The sequence below is a fragment of the Saccopteryx leptura genome, chromosome 2 (assembly GCF_036850995.1).
Source record: "Saccopteryx leptura isolate mSacLep1 chromosome 2, mSacLep1_pri_phased_curated, whole genome shotgun sequence".
Lineage (NCBI taxonomy): Eukaryota > Metazoa > Chordata > Mammalia > Chiroptera > Emballonuridae > Saccopteryx > Saccopteryx leptura.
The window spans coordinates 334,586,284-334,603,537 of record NC_089504.1 but is presented as its reverse complement, the minus strand read 5'-3'; the positions used below and the strand labels follow the sequence as shown (position 1 = coordinate 334,603,537).

Sequence of the window (17,254 nt, the reverse complement as noted above, 5' to 3'; positions counted from 1 at the left end):
GAGTCTTTTGTCTTATGAGTGCTTCTGCACTCCATCCTCCTTTGCTACCTACTGCAGATCTTTATCCTCTCCCCTTTTATGTTATTGTTTTCACAGATTATCCTTGTTTTTATTGTGATCTTGTTGGAGTTTTTACTTGTAGTTTTGATTTGTTTGTTCTTTGTTTCTGGTCGAATAACCCCCTTGAGTATTTCCTGCAGTGGGGGTTTTCTGGTGATAAATCCCTTCAGCTTCAGTATGTCTGTAAAAGTTTTTATTTCTCCTTCATATTTGAAGGATAACTTTGATGGATATAGTATTCTTGACTGGTAATCCCTCCCTTTCAGTACTTTGAATGTTTGCGTCTACTCTCTTCTGGCTTGTAGAGTTTCTGCTGAGAAGTCTGATAATAACCTAATGGGCTTTCTTTTGTATGTTATGTTCTTCTTTTCCCTAGCTGCCTTGAGGATTCTTTCTTTCTCATTGATTTTTGACAATTTTATTATGATGTGCCTTGGAGTAGGTCTGTTTGGGTTGAGGTAACTTGGCATTTTGTTTGTTTCTTGGATTTGAGGCTCTAGCTCTTTCCAGAGGCTTGACAAGCTCTCGTCAATTATTTGTTTGAATAGGCTCTCCATTCTCTTCTCCATTTCTTCTTCTTCTGATATACCCATTATTCTTATATTGCTTTTTCTGATGGAGTCAGACAATTCTTGTAGAGCTCTCTCAGTTTTTTTAATTCATGAATCTCTCACCTCTCTCTCTGTAGCATCTCTAGTTGCCTGTCTTCGATGCCATGGATTCTTTCCTCTATCTGGTTTGTTCTATTAGCTAAATTTGCTACCTCAGTTTTCAATTCATGTATTGAGTTCTTCATCTCTGTTTTTAAAGTTTCCTTCTCCTTGGTGGGGTATTTGTTTTGTTTATTAATTTGTTTTCTGAGCTCATTAAGTTGCCTATTGATATTCTCTTGCATCTCGTTGAGTATTTTCAGAACTTCAATTTTGAATTCTTTATCATTCAACTCCAAGGTTCTGAGTTGACTGAGATTTTTCTCTGGAGATTTTTTGTTTTCTTTCTGAATTATGTCTGTTTTGCATAGCCATGCTATTCTATTTCTTTTTCCTTGATGGTATTTGAGAATGGCATTGTTAAGAACTCTAACAAAAAGGCAGCTAAAGTCTGACCAAGTGGTTGTGCAGTGGTTAGAGCATTGGACTGGGACATAGAAGATTCAAGTTTGAAACTCTGAGGTCACCAGCTTCAGCACAGGCTCACCAGCTTGAGTGCAGGGTTGCTGATTTGAGCATGGGATCATAGACATGAGCCCATGATCACTGGCTTGAGCCCAAAGTTTGCTGGCTTGAGCAAGAGGTCATTCACTCTGCTGTGCCCCCCTCCCCGTCAAGGCACATATGAGAAAACAATCAATGAACTAAGGAGTCACAAAGAAGAATTGATGCTTCTCATCTCTCTCTTCCTGTCTGTCTGTCTCTAACTGTCTCTCTCTGTCTCTGTAACAAAAAAAGACAACTAAAAAAATAAAAAATACAATAAAATATATAAAAAATTTAAAAATTATGACAAAGGCCCTGGCCAGTTGGCTCAGTGGTAGAGCGTCGGCCTGGCGTGCAGAAGTCCTGGGTTTGATTCCCAGCCAGGGCACACAGGAGAAGCACCCATTTGCTTCTCCACACCTCCCCCTCTCCTTCCTCTCTGTCTCTCTCTTCCCCTCCTGCAGCCAAGGCTCCATTGGAGCAAGGATGGCCGGGGCACTGGGGATGGCTCCGTGGCCTCTGCCTCAGGCGCTAGAGTGGCTCTGGTCGCAACAGAAGCGATGCCCAGATGGGCAGAGCATTGCCCCCTAGTGGGCATGCTGGGTGGATCCCGGTCGGGCGCATGCGGGAGTCTGTCTGATTGCCTCCCCGTTTCCAGCTTCAGAAAAAAAAAATTATGACAAAAAGAAAAACCACAGAAAAAATTATCAAAAACAAACAGATCAAAAACAAAACACCCACTAAAAAATAAGAACAAAAACATAAAGATTAAAGAAAATGAAATTCAAAAGAGAAAAAAGAATAAGAAGAAATAAAGAAAAAAGGAAAAATAAAGTTTGGTTTTGAGAGGTTTCTTCCAGTAGGTGTTGCTTTATTTTTATTATTTTTTTAGTCTTTATTTTTCTGAATTGAGAAGCGCAGAGGCAGAGAGACAGACCCTGCATGTACCCAACCAGGATCCACCTGGCATGTCCACTATGGGGTGATGCTCTGCCCATCTGGGGTGTTGCTCTGTTGTAACTGGAGCCATTCTAAAGTCTAGAGGCCATGGAGCCTTCCTCAGTACCTGGGCCAACTTTGCACCAATGGAGCCTTGGCTGCGGGAGGGAAAAGAGAGAGAGATAGAGAGGAAAGAGAGGGGAAAGGGTGGAGAAGCAGATGGGTGCTTCTCCTGTGTTCCCTGATTCGGAATCGAACCTGGGACTTCCACACACCAGGCTGATGCTCTACCGCTAAGCCAATGGGCCAGGGCCAGGTGTTGCTTTATTACAAGTTTTAGCTCTGTGAAGTTCCTGGGCTGTCCTCTGCTGAGATGATGCTTTCACAATGATGTAGGTGGGGCAACAGTTGCATTTGTGGGTGGGGCGTGTTGTGAGGGCTTTACAGCTTCAGCTTTCTGGCTTTCTAGCTCTAGCAATGGCGATCTCAGGCCTCCAGGCATTCCTCCCCAAGTCTCAACAGACCCAGGGACCAGATATGGAATACCTCTGTTCTTTAGGGGAGAGTGTGGCTCTAGAGAGCTAGCTGTGGGGTTTGTCTCTGTCACTCTCCATACCATGAGTTGAGGGACACAGGATCTGGGAAGCTGGGGGCCACACTTTAGTTTTCTCTGTCTCTGCTGGGTGTGGGCTGCAGGCATACCATGGGAACACTGGCTGTGTTCCTGCAGTCTGGCTGCTTTGGTTTATCTACCCTTCTGTCCTTCTATCTCATTGCTCCTCCTGGCAGAAGGAGACCCAGTCATTTTGGGTTTCCTGTTCTGTATCCCTCAGACAAAACAGACAGTCTGAGCTTCCCTCCTCCCCATAGTTGGGTAGAGAAAAAGAAAAAAACACAGTTACTCTGGGTTTCTCTCCTCTCCAGAACCCACCACAAATGCATTTTATCTTCTGCCCCCCTTTTCAGCCCATCCCACCTTTAGTCCATTTGGTGAGTGGATCTTTCAGTCACGCCTGCAGGCCCAGCTGGGGTTCCTCTGCTGAGTTATAGTTGTTCAATTTGTTGACATTTCAAGGGGAGAGATCAGGAGTATCTCTCACACCACCATTACTCTGATGTCATCTCACCTTGAAGTATGCTACAAACTAAATGTTCATTATTACTCTTCCTGTTCTTGGGTTAAGAAGATTACTCAGGACTTAAACTGAAAAATACAGATGGCTTTAGTTTAAAATACTAAATGTATGGTAAGTAAAAAGTAATATAGCATCTCTTTGACTTATAGATTCAGAATGTTCTTCATGAATTTTTTCAAAATCCAGATTTCCAGCTTGGTAAGCATGCCTATTACCATAGTATTTATGTTTCTTTTTCTTTTTGTGAGAAGGGGAGGGATGCTGAGTTAAGATGAAGAGTCAATATTGAGATAGTTGTTATTCAAAGCTCTTAGAGATGTACTTAAGCTTTTTTGCTCTTTCCAGATGGAGCTGGTAGGAAAGCAGAGAAGCAATCAGTGATTTTCAATTCTTTTAGTCTAGTGCCCCATTTTATTACAAATATTCTGTTATACTCATTTATTATCCTATCAAATTCCTAGAAAATATTAATTATATAGAACTTTAAAAGAAAGATTTGTCATAAATGTAATATAAAGGAGAAATAAAAGAACAGCCAGGGACAGACACATATACTCAATAACAACTGTTATTAGAAACCAGTCTGGCTTGCATACTCTTGCAGAGTTTAGGGTAAGGTCTAGGATGGGGGTAACAGCATTTAATGCATAAGCTTTCCTAAATTTTATACAGTCCTTTTATGATAATAACTGAAATCTCATAATAAGCAGTTAATCAAGAGTGACTAGAGAATATTTTTATGTACCAGTCCATGATTGGCAGGAGAAATTATTGTTAGAAGTAGGAGAAGTAGCCAGTGTATTAATTCTTTCATCTTGAGCTTTCATGCAATTTGCGATTTTGTGTCTTGGGAAGCTTAATAAGGATCACATAATTGTCATATTAAATAGAAGTTTAAAAAAATCTTTAAAACTAACTGCCACATTCACCATTATTTATCACTCTGTTATTCATGAAATGTTTTTTCTTTGATTTTGTGATACCATTCTCTCTTGATATTTTCTTCTATCTTTGATCACCTTTTAGCACTTTTATTTCTTGGTTCTTCTTTTTTCTGCACCTTAAATGTTGTTTTCCAGAGTTTTCTCTTTGATTCGATTATCACTTGACACACCTTCAGACTCCCTGAGTTTTCTTATTCAGACCCATGACTTCAGCTAATGACTCTCATCTATACTCCCATCCCAAACCTTCTCACTGAGCTTCAGATTCTGTTTGAAAAGACCTACAAGATGAGTAGTTAAGTGAAAAAAAGCAAGTGGCAGATCAATATGATCACATTTATATACAGAAAAACAAAAGATATGTGTGTGTAGTTTTTTATACTATTGATGTGCATATTTGTTTCTGCTTCCTTTCAACCTGATCATTAAAAAGGTACGCAAATTCTTTCAATGTCTGGGTTGTTTGGTTAGATAAAAGCCAGGAAAAATAATAATTTTATAATAATTAGAATATTACCTAACTACATATCATTTACTTTAGCATTAATATTGATAGAATTAATTAAGAAATGCTTTTATTTCTTTTTAAAGCACTATAATATGAATATAATGTATGAATGTATTGTAACAACACTAACTAGCAAATAACCTTTATTCCCTAATTAGAAGAATATTGCAAGCAATTGAATATTACTGACTCAATGGAAGGAAGACTGAACAAAATGGAATTTATAGAAGTAAGACAGTTCATTATTCATTATTTGATTCATATTTATTTTGCCAATTTCAATTGTCTTTTGGTGGATGTCACATAGCCATTAACTTAAAATTAAATTAAATGAAAGCATAATAACATTTGTTCTAAGATGCACACAAAAATATTTTAATGCCTCTGAAATTAGGTTACATCTTATAATCAAAGACATCTTATAATTTCTTTCAAATAGTGGTACTCATGATGTAAAAGTGTGAAAAGCTTCCACTGACACCTTTGGGTAAGATCAAGAAAAGCCATCTTCTTGTATTCCATGATATCTGGTTACACAACTAACAATGGATCTAAAACTTACTTATGGGCCAGGCACTGTCCTAAGCTATCCATACAAAAGTAAGTTTAGAGTTGTGAGTATGTGAAACAGAGTTTATTTTTGTATTATTTTATTAATTATTGTATTATTTTCCATACGAACAACTATAAACCTACTTTTGCTCCATTCTGTATATTAACTCAGGTAATTATCTCAGCAATTCTGATTCCTAATTTCATAGATGAATACACTGAGGTACAGAATGTTGAAGTAGCTTGCACAAGGTAGAGCTGGGGAAATTTGTATTTAGGCAGTTTGATTTTAAAGTTTGGATAATATTGCATCTGAGAAATATGATTCTATTGTAATGGAATAAGTAAAAGAAGCATTTTAATGGTACCAGAGTCCTATGTCTTCTATAGCCTGTTTTTATATTTTTTTCATTTCTTTCTTCTAATTCCCCTTGTTTCTCTGAGCCCCAGAGTCAAGGTAACTTCCTCCTTCTGCTCTCCTATACCCTTGTTCCATGGAAGGTGGTAACTAGGCAGTTTCAAGATTCTGTGTGAAGGGTTTCTGAAATTTTTCTTGAAATGATTACCACATAGATAAGAATTTGGAAATCCTATCTTAGTTATGTTCTGTGTTTTCTTCAACTCTATATTTGTCTATTTGGTATCCATTAGTCACAAGGCCAAACTAATGGCCAAAATTGTTTATATCTCCCCCATGATCCAGAGTCCATGCTCTGAACTACCTCCTTATCTAAGTCTAACTCACCAAGCCAATAATTTTCCAGGTTTCTCAATTGTTTAAATATTTTAAAAGGTATTTTCTAACTCACTGATACGCTTGTTAACTTTTATATAAAGAAATCTATTGAGGCTGCTTAAACCTGAGTCTTAGTTTCTTGCCTTCCTTCCTGAACAACGTGAGCTTCAGCACCTGCTCCAGATTCTCCACAAACTACTAGACCCTAGGCTCTGTGCAGTCACCCAGCCACCAGGCCAGCCAGCCAGCAGTGCAGCCAGCATCTATGCAGGTGCTGGAGGCTCAGGCTTCTGGATCTCCATGTCGCACTCCATCAGTGTGCGGGGCAGCGGGACCCGGGGGCCTGACTGCAGGGAGAGCCAGGGGTCTGGCAGGAATAGGGGGCATCCAGAGTGAGAAGACTATGCAATGCCTAAATGACTGCCTAGCCTCCTGCCTGGAGAGGGTAAGAAGCCTGGAGGCTGATACTCAGAGACTGGAGAGCAAAACCAGTGAACACCTGAAGAAGAAGGAACCCCTCAGAAACTGGAGGGCACTATTTCAAGACCATCAAGGACCTGAGAGCTAAGATTTTTGCAAGTTCTGTGGACAGTGCCTGCCTCATTCTGCAGGTTGACAGCACTCCTCATGTTGCTGATGACTTCAGAGTCGAGTATGAGACAGAGCTGGCCATGTGCTAGTCTGTGGACAGTGATATCAATTGGCTTCAAAAACTCATTGATGACACTAATATCACTTGGCTACAGCTGGCGACAGAGATCGAGTCTCTCAAGGAGGAGCTGCTATTATGAAGGAAAACGACAAGGAGGAAGTAAATGGTCCACAAAACCAGACTGACAACTCTGGAGCTTGATGCCCCTAATTCTCAGGACCTCAGCAAGGTCATGGCAGACATCTAGGCCCGATATGACAAGCTGGCTTGAAAGAACCAAGAGGATCTATTATAGATAAGTATTGGTCCCAGCAGACTGAGGAGAGCACCACAGTGGTCATCTTGCAGACTGCCGAGATAGGAGCTGCTCAGATGACACTCATGGAGCTGAGACATATTGTCCAGGCCTTGAAAACTGACCTGGAATCAGTGAGCCATCTGAAGGCGTTTGTAGACCAGCCTGAGGAAGGTGGAAACATGATATGCCGTGCAGGTGAAACAGCTCAATGGCATCCTGCTGCACCTGGAGTCAGACCCAGACAGAGGGGCAGCATCGGGCCCAGTAGTAGGAGACCCAGATGAACATCAAGGTTGAGCTGGAAGCTGAGATTGCCACCTACTACTGTCTGCTGGAAGAAGGGGAGGACTTCAATTTTAGTGATGCTCTGGACAACAACTCTATACAATCCATCCAAGAGACCATTACACTACTTGCAGGATTGTAGATGGCAAAATGGTGTTTAAAGTCAACAACACCAAAGTTCTGAGGTGTTTAAGGCAGTAAAAATGGGGCACCCTTGGAGAAGGGAGGCAGTAGGCCAACAAAAAGTTCAGAGATCATTGAATGTTTAAAAAAATTCTATTGAGCCCTGGCTGGGTAGCTCAGTTGGTGAGAGTGTCATCCCAACATGACAAGGTTATGGGTTCGATCCTCAGTCAGGGCACATACAAGAACATCAACCAGTAAATGCATAAATAAGTGGAACAACAAATCAATGTCTCTCTCTCTTTCTGCTTTCATCTCCCTCTAAAATATATATATATATATATATATATATATATATATTTTTTTTTTTTTTTTTTTTTTAGTGAGAGAGACAGGGACAGATAGGAAGGAAGAGAGATGAGAAACATCAGTTCTTCATTGCAGCACCTTTAGTTGTTCATTGATTGCTTTCTCATATGTGCCTTGACTGGGGGATCCAGCCGAGTTAGTGATCCCTTGCTCAAGCCAGTGACCTTGGGCTTCCAAACAATGACCTTTGGGCTCAAGCCAGCAACCTTGGACTTCAAGCCAGTGACTTTTGGGCTCTAGCCAGCGACCATGGGATCATGTTGATGATCCCACACTCAAGTTGGCAACTCTGTGCTCAAGCTAGTGAACTACACTCAAACCAGATGAACCTGTGCTCAAGCTGGCTAACCTGGGACCTCAGCATCTCAGGTGATGATCTATCCACTACACCACCACTGGTCAGCTCTTTTCACTTTCTTAATTTTTTTTTTTTTTTTTTTTGTATTTTTCCGAAGCTGGAAACTGGGAGGCGGTTGGACAGACTCCCGCATGTGCCCGACCAGGATCCACCCAGCATGCCCACCAGGGGGCGATGCTCTGCCCATCTTGGGGCGTCGCTCTGCCGCAATCAGAGCCATTCTAGCGCCTGAGGCAGAGGCCACAGAGCCATCCTCAGCGCCCGGGCAAACTTTGCTCCAGTGGAGCCTTGGCTGCAGGAGGGGAAGAGAGAGACAGAGAGGAAGGAGAGGGGGAGGGGTGGAGAAGCAGGTGGGCGCTTCTCCTGTGTGCCCTGGCTGAGAATTGAACCCGGGACTCCTGCACGCCAGGCCGACACTCTACCACTGAGCCAACTGACCAGGGCCTCTTTTCACTTTCTTGATGGTGTCCTTTGAAACAGAAAAGTTTTAAATTTTAATGAAGCCCTATTTGTTTATTTTTTGTTTGTTTTTTTGCTTTTGCTTTTGATGTCATATCTAAGAAACCATCCCTAATTCAAGGTCATAAAGATTATTAGTGGCCCTGGCCAGTTAGTTGGCTCAGCGGTGGAGCGTCAACCTGGCTTGTGGAAGTCCTGGGTTCAATTTCTGGTCAGGGAACACAGGAGAGGCAACCATTTGCTTCTCCCCTTTTCCTTCCTCTCCCTCTCTCTCTCTCTCTCTCTCTCTCTCTCATCCTCCCACAGCCATGGCTCGAATGATTCAAGCATTTGTTGCCCTGGGCACTGAGGATGGCTCTGTTGAGCCTCCGCATCAGGTGCTAAAAATAGCTTGGTTGCAATTATGGCCCCAGATGGGCAGAGCATCAGCACCAGATAGGAGTTGCTAGGTAGATTCCAGTCGCGCATGTGGGATTCTGTCTTTCTATCTCCCCTCCTCTCACTTAAAAAAAATTGATTATTTGTCTAAGTTTTATATTATGTTTAAGTTTCATAGTTTTAACTCTCACATATATGTCTATGTAAGTCTTTGATCCATTTTGACTTCACTTTTGTATATAGCATGAAGTAGTGAAACTTAAAAAAAATTACTTGCTAGCGCCTGAGGCAGAGGCCACAGAGAGACTTACTTGCTAAGTCAAAATGTAAAAAAATAAATAAGGATGTAAAGAATCTGTATTATCAGTAAGATTTATTATATAAGTATGTATTGAACTTCAATCCCTACAGTGACCCTGTTCTGTGTCCCAGTTTTCATGGAATATTGGTAAAAAAAATTTATTATAAATAGGCCACCAAGAAAACCGTGTAAGTTCTAAAAACTATAAATCTGACATGTTAAGTTCTCTTGTTATGTAATGAAACTGGAAAGTAATAAACAAAATTTAGAACTATTTAAGTCCAATCATTTGGAAATTTAAAAAATACTCTTCTTAATAATTCTTGGGTTAAAATCTTACAACTAGTTTTATGAAATGCTACTAAATGTTTACTCAGATGAGAAATTATAGTCTTAAAACTTTTAAAAATGGAGGAGTGAGGAATTCTAAAAACACAGATAATTATATATATAAAAATAGAATAACTAAATAATTATATATTCCCATACCCTAGAATTTATTCTTGGTAACACGTTGGCATATTTTCTAAGAAAAAATATTCAATTTTGTAAAAAATTGTCATAACCAAAACAATTAATTTAAACAACACATAAAAGTATACATATAGGGATTTAAAAATCACCTAAATTTATTACCCAGAAATAACTATTGTTGCCTTTAGGTGAACAACATTTTAAACAGTTTTATATACTTTGTCTCAATAGATAGATGAGTATGTAGCATTGTAGATGATTATAAATTGTTATAAAATTTTAATTACTTAAAGTACTTGATTCAAACAGAAGAAAAAGAAAATGAAAGTAAAAATAAGGAAATAGTTGAAATTAAATGTATCTTCACAAAAGTTATTCTAAAGTCATTCTAAGAAAAGACCAAAGGATGAAAATCAGAAAAGACTAGTCATTATTATTATTATTTATTTTTTTTTTTTTCTGAAGCTGGAAACGAGGAGGCAGTCAGACAGACTCCCGCATGCGCCCGACCGGGATCCACCCGGCATGCCCACCAGGGGGCGATGTTTTGCCCCTCTAGGGCATCACTCTGTTGCAACCAGAGCCATTCTAGCTCCTGAGGCAGAGGTCAAGGAGCCATCCCCAGCGCCCGGGCCATCTCTGCTCCAATGGAGCCTCGCTGTGGGAGGGGAAGAGAGAGACAGAGAGGAAGGAGAGGGGGAGGGGTGGAGAAGCAAATGGGCGCCTCTCCTGTGTGCCCTGGCCAGGAATCGAACCCGGGACTCCTGCACGCCAGGCCGACGCTCTACCGCTGAGCCAACCGGTCAGGGCCAGTCATTATTTTTTTAATCTCATAGTTTAATTGTAGAAATAACAGTTGACATCTTTTTATAAAAGGTAAAGTTCTTTAATATTTTTTCATATCTTTCTTTTTTTCTTGTATTTCCAATTTCAGTTCTTGATTTTATAATTTCAGTATTATCCCAATTTAAATCATTTTCTTTCTTTTCTGCCATTACAATTCCATTAATTAATCTTAGTTCAATATTTAAATGAATTCAAGGTTCACTTTCTGTCCTTTTATAATGGCTTTGCTATTCATAAGCAATTTATTTTGATTCCTCTCTTAATTAGCTCAATTTATTGTAAAAAAGTTTTTCAGGAAGGTCACATGGATACCATAGTTCTTTTATGTTGAAAATGTCTGCATATTGCTTCTAAAATTATACCTTGAATGAGTAGACTGTAACTGAGTCATATTTTTTTTACACCAAAGCAATATAGACATTGTTTGTTTTCTGATATTGAAGTGTGATGCCAGTTTTACTTTTTATCCCCTTCATTCATTTTACTTAATTCAACAAATATGTACATATACATATTATATTGAATACATATATGTATATGTCCATATGTAATATGTGTACATATGTGTATATGTATGCATGTATGTGTATCCATACAATTAAAGGAGAAAATGGGTAAAGGTGAAGTTATTCTTTTTTTTTTTTTTTTTTTTCCTGAAGCTGGAAACGGGGAGAGACAGTCAGACAGACTCCCGCATGCGCCGACCAGGATCCACCAGGCACGCCCACCAGGGGCGATGCTCTGCCCCTCTGGGGCGTCGCTCTGCCACGACCAGAACCACTCTAGCGCCTGGGGCAGAGGCCAAGGAGCCATCCCCAGCACCCGGGCCATCTTTGCTCCAATGGAGCCTTGGCTGCGGGAGGGGAAGAGAGAGACAGAGAGGAAGGAGGGGGGGGTGGAGAAGCAAATGGGCGCTTCTCCTATGTGCCCTGGCTGGGAATCGAACCCAGGTCCCCCGCACGCCAGGCCGACGCTCTACCGCTGAGCCAACTGGCCAGGGCTGGTGAAGTTATTCTTAAGAATACTTGATACAAACTCATTAGCATTCAATATAATTCCTTTGTGGATATCTATTTACCTATATACATAATTTTGTTTTAATGGGTAAGTTGGGCTATTAATAATAGTTTTCCTGACATTTTCCAACTTCTCTTCCTGAAATGCAAACAGCACATATTCAGGCACTTCCATTATAGAGAAGAGCTATGACATCAGTTAGAAACCAAGAACGTATTTCTTGTATAGAAATATTTACAAAAAAATTTTAATGATGTAATCATTAAATTATTGAGCCACCTTATATGATATATGACACAGAAGTAGTATTTAGGATACTTTTTTTTTTTTTTTTGTATTTTTCTGAAGTTGGAAATGGGGAGGCAGTAGTTAGACAGACTCCCTCATGTGCCCGACCGGGATCCACCCGGCATGCCCACCAGGGGGCGATGCTCCGCCCATCTGAGGCGTTGCTCTGTTGCTACCAGAACCATTCTAGCACCTGAGGCAGAGGCCATATAGCCATCCTCAGCGCCCAGGCCAACTTTGCTCCAATGGAGCCTTGGCTGCGGGAGGGGAAGAGAGAGACAGAGAGGAAAGAGAGGGAGAGGGGTGGAGAAGCACACGGGATCTTCTCCTGTGTGCCCTGGCCGAGAATCGAACCCGGGACTCCTGTACACCAGGCCGATGCTCTACCACTAAGCCAATCGGCCAGGGCCTTTTAGGATACTTTCTTTTAAAGAGACTTGCTTTATGGCTATTTTGTCAGAACTCTTTTAATGAAACTGGAAGAAAATGAAATGTCAGGCTATAAGTCAAGATATTACACACAGATGCCACCTAGTGGAAAAACTATGCCATGTAATTGCTCCCTTAATAGTTTATAATCCGCATTGTAATTAATACTCAAGATGGAACATGTTTGGAGAAAACAAAGTCATTGAGTAAATATTAATGTAGAGAAAGACAAATGGATACAAATTGTCACAGATGACTCTATATGCATATCGCTTTTCTAGTGTTATCTCTTTTCTGATGGATACATGAACAAGTGATGTGTTTTTTGTTTGTTTGGTGACAGGGAGAGACAGACAGATAGGAACAGACAGGAAGGGAGAGAAATGAGAAGCATCAGTTCTTCGTTGCAGCACCTTAGTTGTTCATTGATTGCTTTCTCATATGTGCCTTGACTGGGGGCTACAGCAGAGCGAGTGTCCCTCTGCTCAAGCCAAGTGACCTTTGGGCTTAAGCCAGTGACCATTGAGTCATGTCTATGATCCCATGCTCAAACCAGTGACCTCGCGCTCAAGCTGGTGAGCCCACACTCAACCCAGCGACATTGGGGTTTCAAACCTGGGTCCTCTCCATCCCAGTTCAACGCTCTATCCACTGCGCCACCTCCTAGTCAGGCAGTGGTGATGTTTCTGCTGGCTATAACTTCTCTCTCACTGTTCATTTGTTTTATTCTAGTAAATGAAGGCCAAAAGTAACTATTTTAGAATATTTATTTCTAGTCTCTTGGTTATTAAGTATATACAGAATATTTACTCTCTATGCTAGGAGAAATGTGAAATTTAGAAGTTGTATTTCTTACCATTAAGGACCAAATAATGCATTGTTGTAGGGGAGTGTGCCTGTGGGTATATGCAGGCATTTGTGTCTGTGTGTGTGTGCATGCATATTCATGCATGCATACATACATACGTACACACGCTGGATGGAACTGGAATAAGACCCAAGGAATGGAAGGATCAAAATATAAGCAAATTAAGAACACACAACACAAAAAGACAATTACACAGTGATGAACAGGTGCAGAACATTATAAATTATTATATTCATCATTGCCAAGGGATGCACAGTGAAAGAAAATGAGACTTCAGGGGGGCAGTTTTCAGGAAATTCATCTGGTGGTCATGAGTTTTAAATTTCTTTCACCTTCCATAACTTGTGTCTCCTTACTTTAAAAGGAACCTTCAGATCATTGCTTTAAACATTTATATATTGACAGAAACAATTTAAAATATATAGTGTATTGGTTTCTTTGAGATATTTGTTTTGTTTTATAAATTGAATATGTAGGCACATAAGAAATACATTTTGGGAGAGTGTCAGGCTTGTTTTAAATTCCCAGAACATTCTCGTTCCCAATAAACAACTCATTTCAAGAGGCAAAACTTCTGATTTGTATCATTTGAACATTGGTATTGAGTTGTTCAAGTAGATAATATGCTCCTTGTACAAGTTTGAAAAGGAATGGAAGTCTTAGATTTCAATGGGCTCCCAATACAAAATTAACTGCATTACCATGTGTTGAGGCCAGGAGTAAGTAGGCACTCATAAGCAGATCAGTCCTGAAGTTCCTAGTTTTCTATCCTACAGAGGACCTACCCTTTCATTTCACTATCTGTTTGGTTCATTGTTTATCAAACAGATAACCATTTCAAGTATTATTATTTTATCTAAACATTACTAATGTGGTTATAAGAAATTTAGTTAAACCAACAATGAACTGTCTGAAAGAGAAATTAAGAAAACAATCCCCTTCATCATTTCAACAAAACAAAATAAAGTTCCTAGGAGTAAATTTAACCAAGAATGTTAAAGACTTGTACTCGGAAAATTGTAAAACATTGATACAAGAAATCAAGGAAGATACAAACAAGTGGAAGCACATACTGTGTTTATGGATAGGAAGAATAAATATTAAAATGTCTATATTATCCAAAGTAATTTATAAATTCAATGCAATTCCTATTAAAATACCAATGGCATACTTCAAAGATATAGAAAAATATTCCAAAAATTTATATGGAACCAAAAAATAACACAAATATCCTCAGCAATCTTGAAAAAGAAGAATAACGTGGGTGGTATCACACTTCCTAATATCAGGTTATACTACAAGGCCCTTGTACTCAACACAGCTTGGTACTGGCATAAGAACAGGTATGTAGAACAATGGAACAGAACAGAGAACCCAGAAATACATCCACACCATTATGGACAATTGATATTTGACAAAGGAGGTAAGAGCATACAATAGAGTAAAGACAGTCTCTTTAACAAATGGTGTTGGGAAAATTTGACGGCTACCTGCAAAAAAATGAAACTAGACCACCAACTTACACCATTCACAAAAAATAAACTCAAAATGGATAAAAGACTTAAATGTACGTCGTGAAACCATGATCATCTTGGAAGAAAACATAGGCAATAAGCTCTCCAACATCTCTCGCAGCAATATATATATTTGCCGATTTATCTCCACAGGCAAGTGAAATAAAGGGCAGGATGAACAAATGGGACTATATTAAACTAAAAAGCTTTTGCACAGCTAAAGACAATATGAATAAAATAAAAAGACAAACCACACAATGGGAGAACATATTCAACAATAAGTCTGATAAGGGGTTAATAACCAAAATTTATAAAGAACTTGTAAAATTCAACACCAGGAAGATACACAATCCAATAAAAAAATGAGCAAAAGTAATGAATAGACATTTCTCCAAAGAGGACATACAGATGGCCAATAGGCAGAAGAAAAAATGTTCAACATACTAATCATTAGAGAAATGCAAATTAAAACCACAGTGAGATACCACCTCACACCTGTCAGAATGGCGCTCATTAACAAAACAACACAGAATAAGTGCTGACGAGGATGTGGAGAAAAGGGAACCCTCCTGCACTGCTGGTGGGAATGCAGACTGGTGCAGTCACTGTGGAAAACAGTATGGAGATTCCTCAAAAAATTAAAAATGGAACTGCATTTTGACCCAGCCATCCCACTTTTAGGAATATATCCTAAGAATATCAAATCACTGATTCAAAAGAAAAAAAGCACCCCTGTGTTTATTGCAGCATTGTTTACAATAGCCAAGATCTGGAAACAGCCCAAGTGTCCGTCAGTGGATGAGTGGATTAAAAAGCAGTGGTACATATACACAATACTACGCGGCCATGAAAAAGAAGAAAATCTTACCTTTTGTGACAACATGGATGGACCTGGAAACTATTATGCTAAATTAAATAAGCCAGGCAGAGAAAGAAAAATATCATGACCTCACTCATCTGAGAAATCTAATGAACAATGTGAACTGAGGAGCAGAATAGAGGCAGAGGCAGGATCAAAGGGACCAGAGGGAAAGGGGAGGAGAGGATGGGATCAGAGAAGGGAAAGAGATTGGTGAAATTATATATACATAACACAGCATTATAGAGAGCAGGAAAGCAAATCCTGGAGGGAAGGGGGGAAGACATTGGGGGGAGGGGGCAAGGGGGATGTCGAGGGGAACATGGGAGTTGGGGAGATATATTCAGTGGGACACTTGAATCTATGTAAACACAATAAATTAAAATCAATAAAAATTAAAAAAAGAAATTTAGTTAACTTTTTAGGGCTCTTTTTTAATTTCCTGAACTTTTTGAGCCTTACAGACCCCTGTTTTTTAATTTATTGATTTTAGAGTGATAGAGGAGGGGGGAGAGAGTAAAAGGGAAGCATTCATTTGTTGTTCCATTTAGCTGTGTATTCATTGGTCACTTTCTATATGTGCCTTGACCAGGAATTGAACCCACAACCTTAGTATTTCTGTATGACTCTCTGACTGACTGAGCTAACCAGCTAGAGCCTCCCTTTGTTTTTGTAAAGAATTTCCTAGTTGAAGGGACGTCAGAGTAATGGCACGGTAGGAAGCAATACCGATAAATCTCCCCAAAAACTCAACAAGATCTTCAACCAGAAACAGAAAAACCTATCCTTGGAGCCTCCGGATGTTTCACAATACACCCGAAGGTATGGTCGAGCGAAAAATTGGCTAAATATATTATCAAACCCCGAAGGAAAAAGGGAGTAAGAAATGCTCCGCCTTCCTCACTAACCTAAATAGGGCGGCTTTCACTGGGAACTGAGAGTATAGAAACTAAGGCAGGCAAAGGGGGTGAATAGATCCAAATGGCTGAACCAGGCTTTGGCATGAAAATCCAAGCTGAGGAAAAACTGTGCCTGTGGAAACCCTGTCAATACAAGCTAGCACTCGCGCCAAACCCACACAAAGAAAGACAAGTGGGGCAGCCATTCGCCCTGATCTCCTGGTCGGCGCGCGCAGATAGTGGGCGAGAGATTCCTCCTAGGCCCTGGGAGTGGGCACCCGTGTTACCCCACAGAGAGGCAGGGTCAGGGACCTTTGTGTGGGCCAAAAGCGGAATCTCTGGGCCGCCCCAGTGCCCTGAAAAAGCCACGCACGGGGAGGGAGCGAGAGCTAATTCCAATGCTGGAACTTTTCCGTGCAGGTGGGGGTCTCACTTGGAGTGTGAGGCAGCCGGCCTGATATCCTGGTCAGCGCGCACGGAGAGTGGGCAAGAGATTCCTCCGAGCACCTCAGGAGTGGGCGCCTGTGTTATCCCACAGAGGGGCAGAGTCATGGGCCTTTGTGTGGGCCAAAAGCGGAATCTCCAGGCCACCCCAGCACCCTGAAAAAGCTGCGCATGGGGGAGGGAGCGAGAGCCAATTCCAACGCTGGAACTTTTCCATGTGGGTGGGGGTTTCACTCAGAGTCTGAGAGTGCCAGCCTGATATCCTGGTCTGCGCACAGATAGTGAGCAAGAGATTCCTCCAAGCGCCCCAGGAGTGGGCACT

General features: G+C 40.5%; 1 protein-coding gene and 1 pseudogene across 1 annotated transcript in view; both read left to right on the top strand.

Moving 5' to 3' along the window:
* The window catches only part of EFCAB5 (EF-hand calcium binding domain 5), a 130,413-nt gene that overhangs the window by 53,857 nt on the left and 59,302 nt on the right, over nt 1–17,254 (top strand). Inside the window, exons 7-8 of the mRNA XM_066364377.1 lie at nt 3,481–3,529; nt 4,942–5,012. Of these exons, the coding sequence (XP_066220474.1) occupies nt 3,481–3,529; nt 4,942–5,012 (120 nt within the window). The remainder of the gene's footprint in view (nt 1–3,480; nt 3,530–4,941; nt 5,013–17,254) is intronic.
* On the top strand, nt 5,329–7,507 carry LOC136394317 (keratin, type I cytoskeletal 18 pseudogene; annotated as a pseudogene).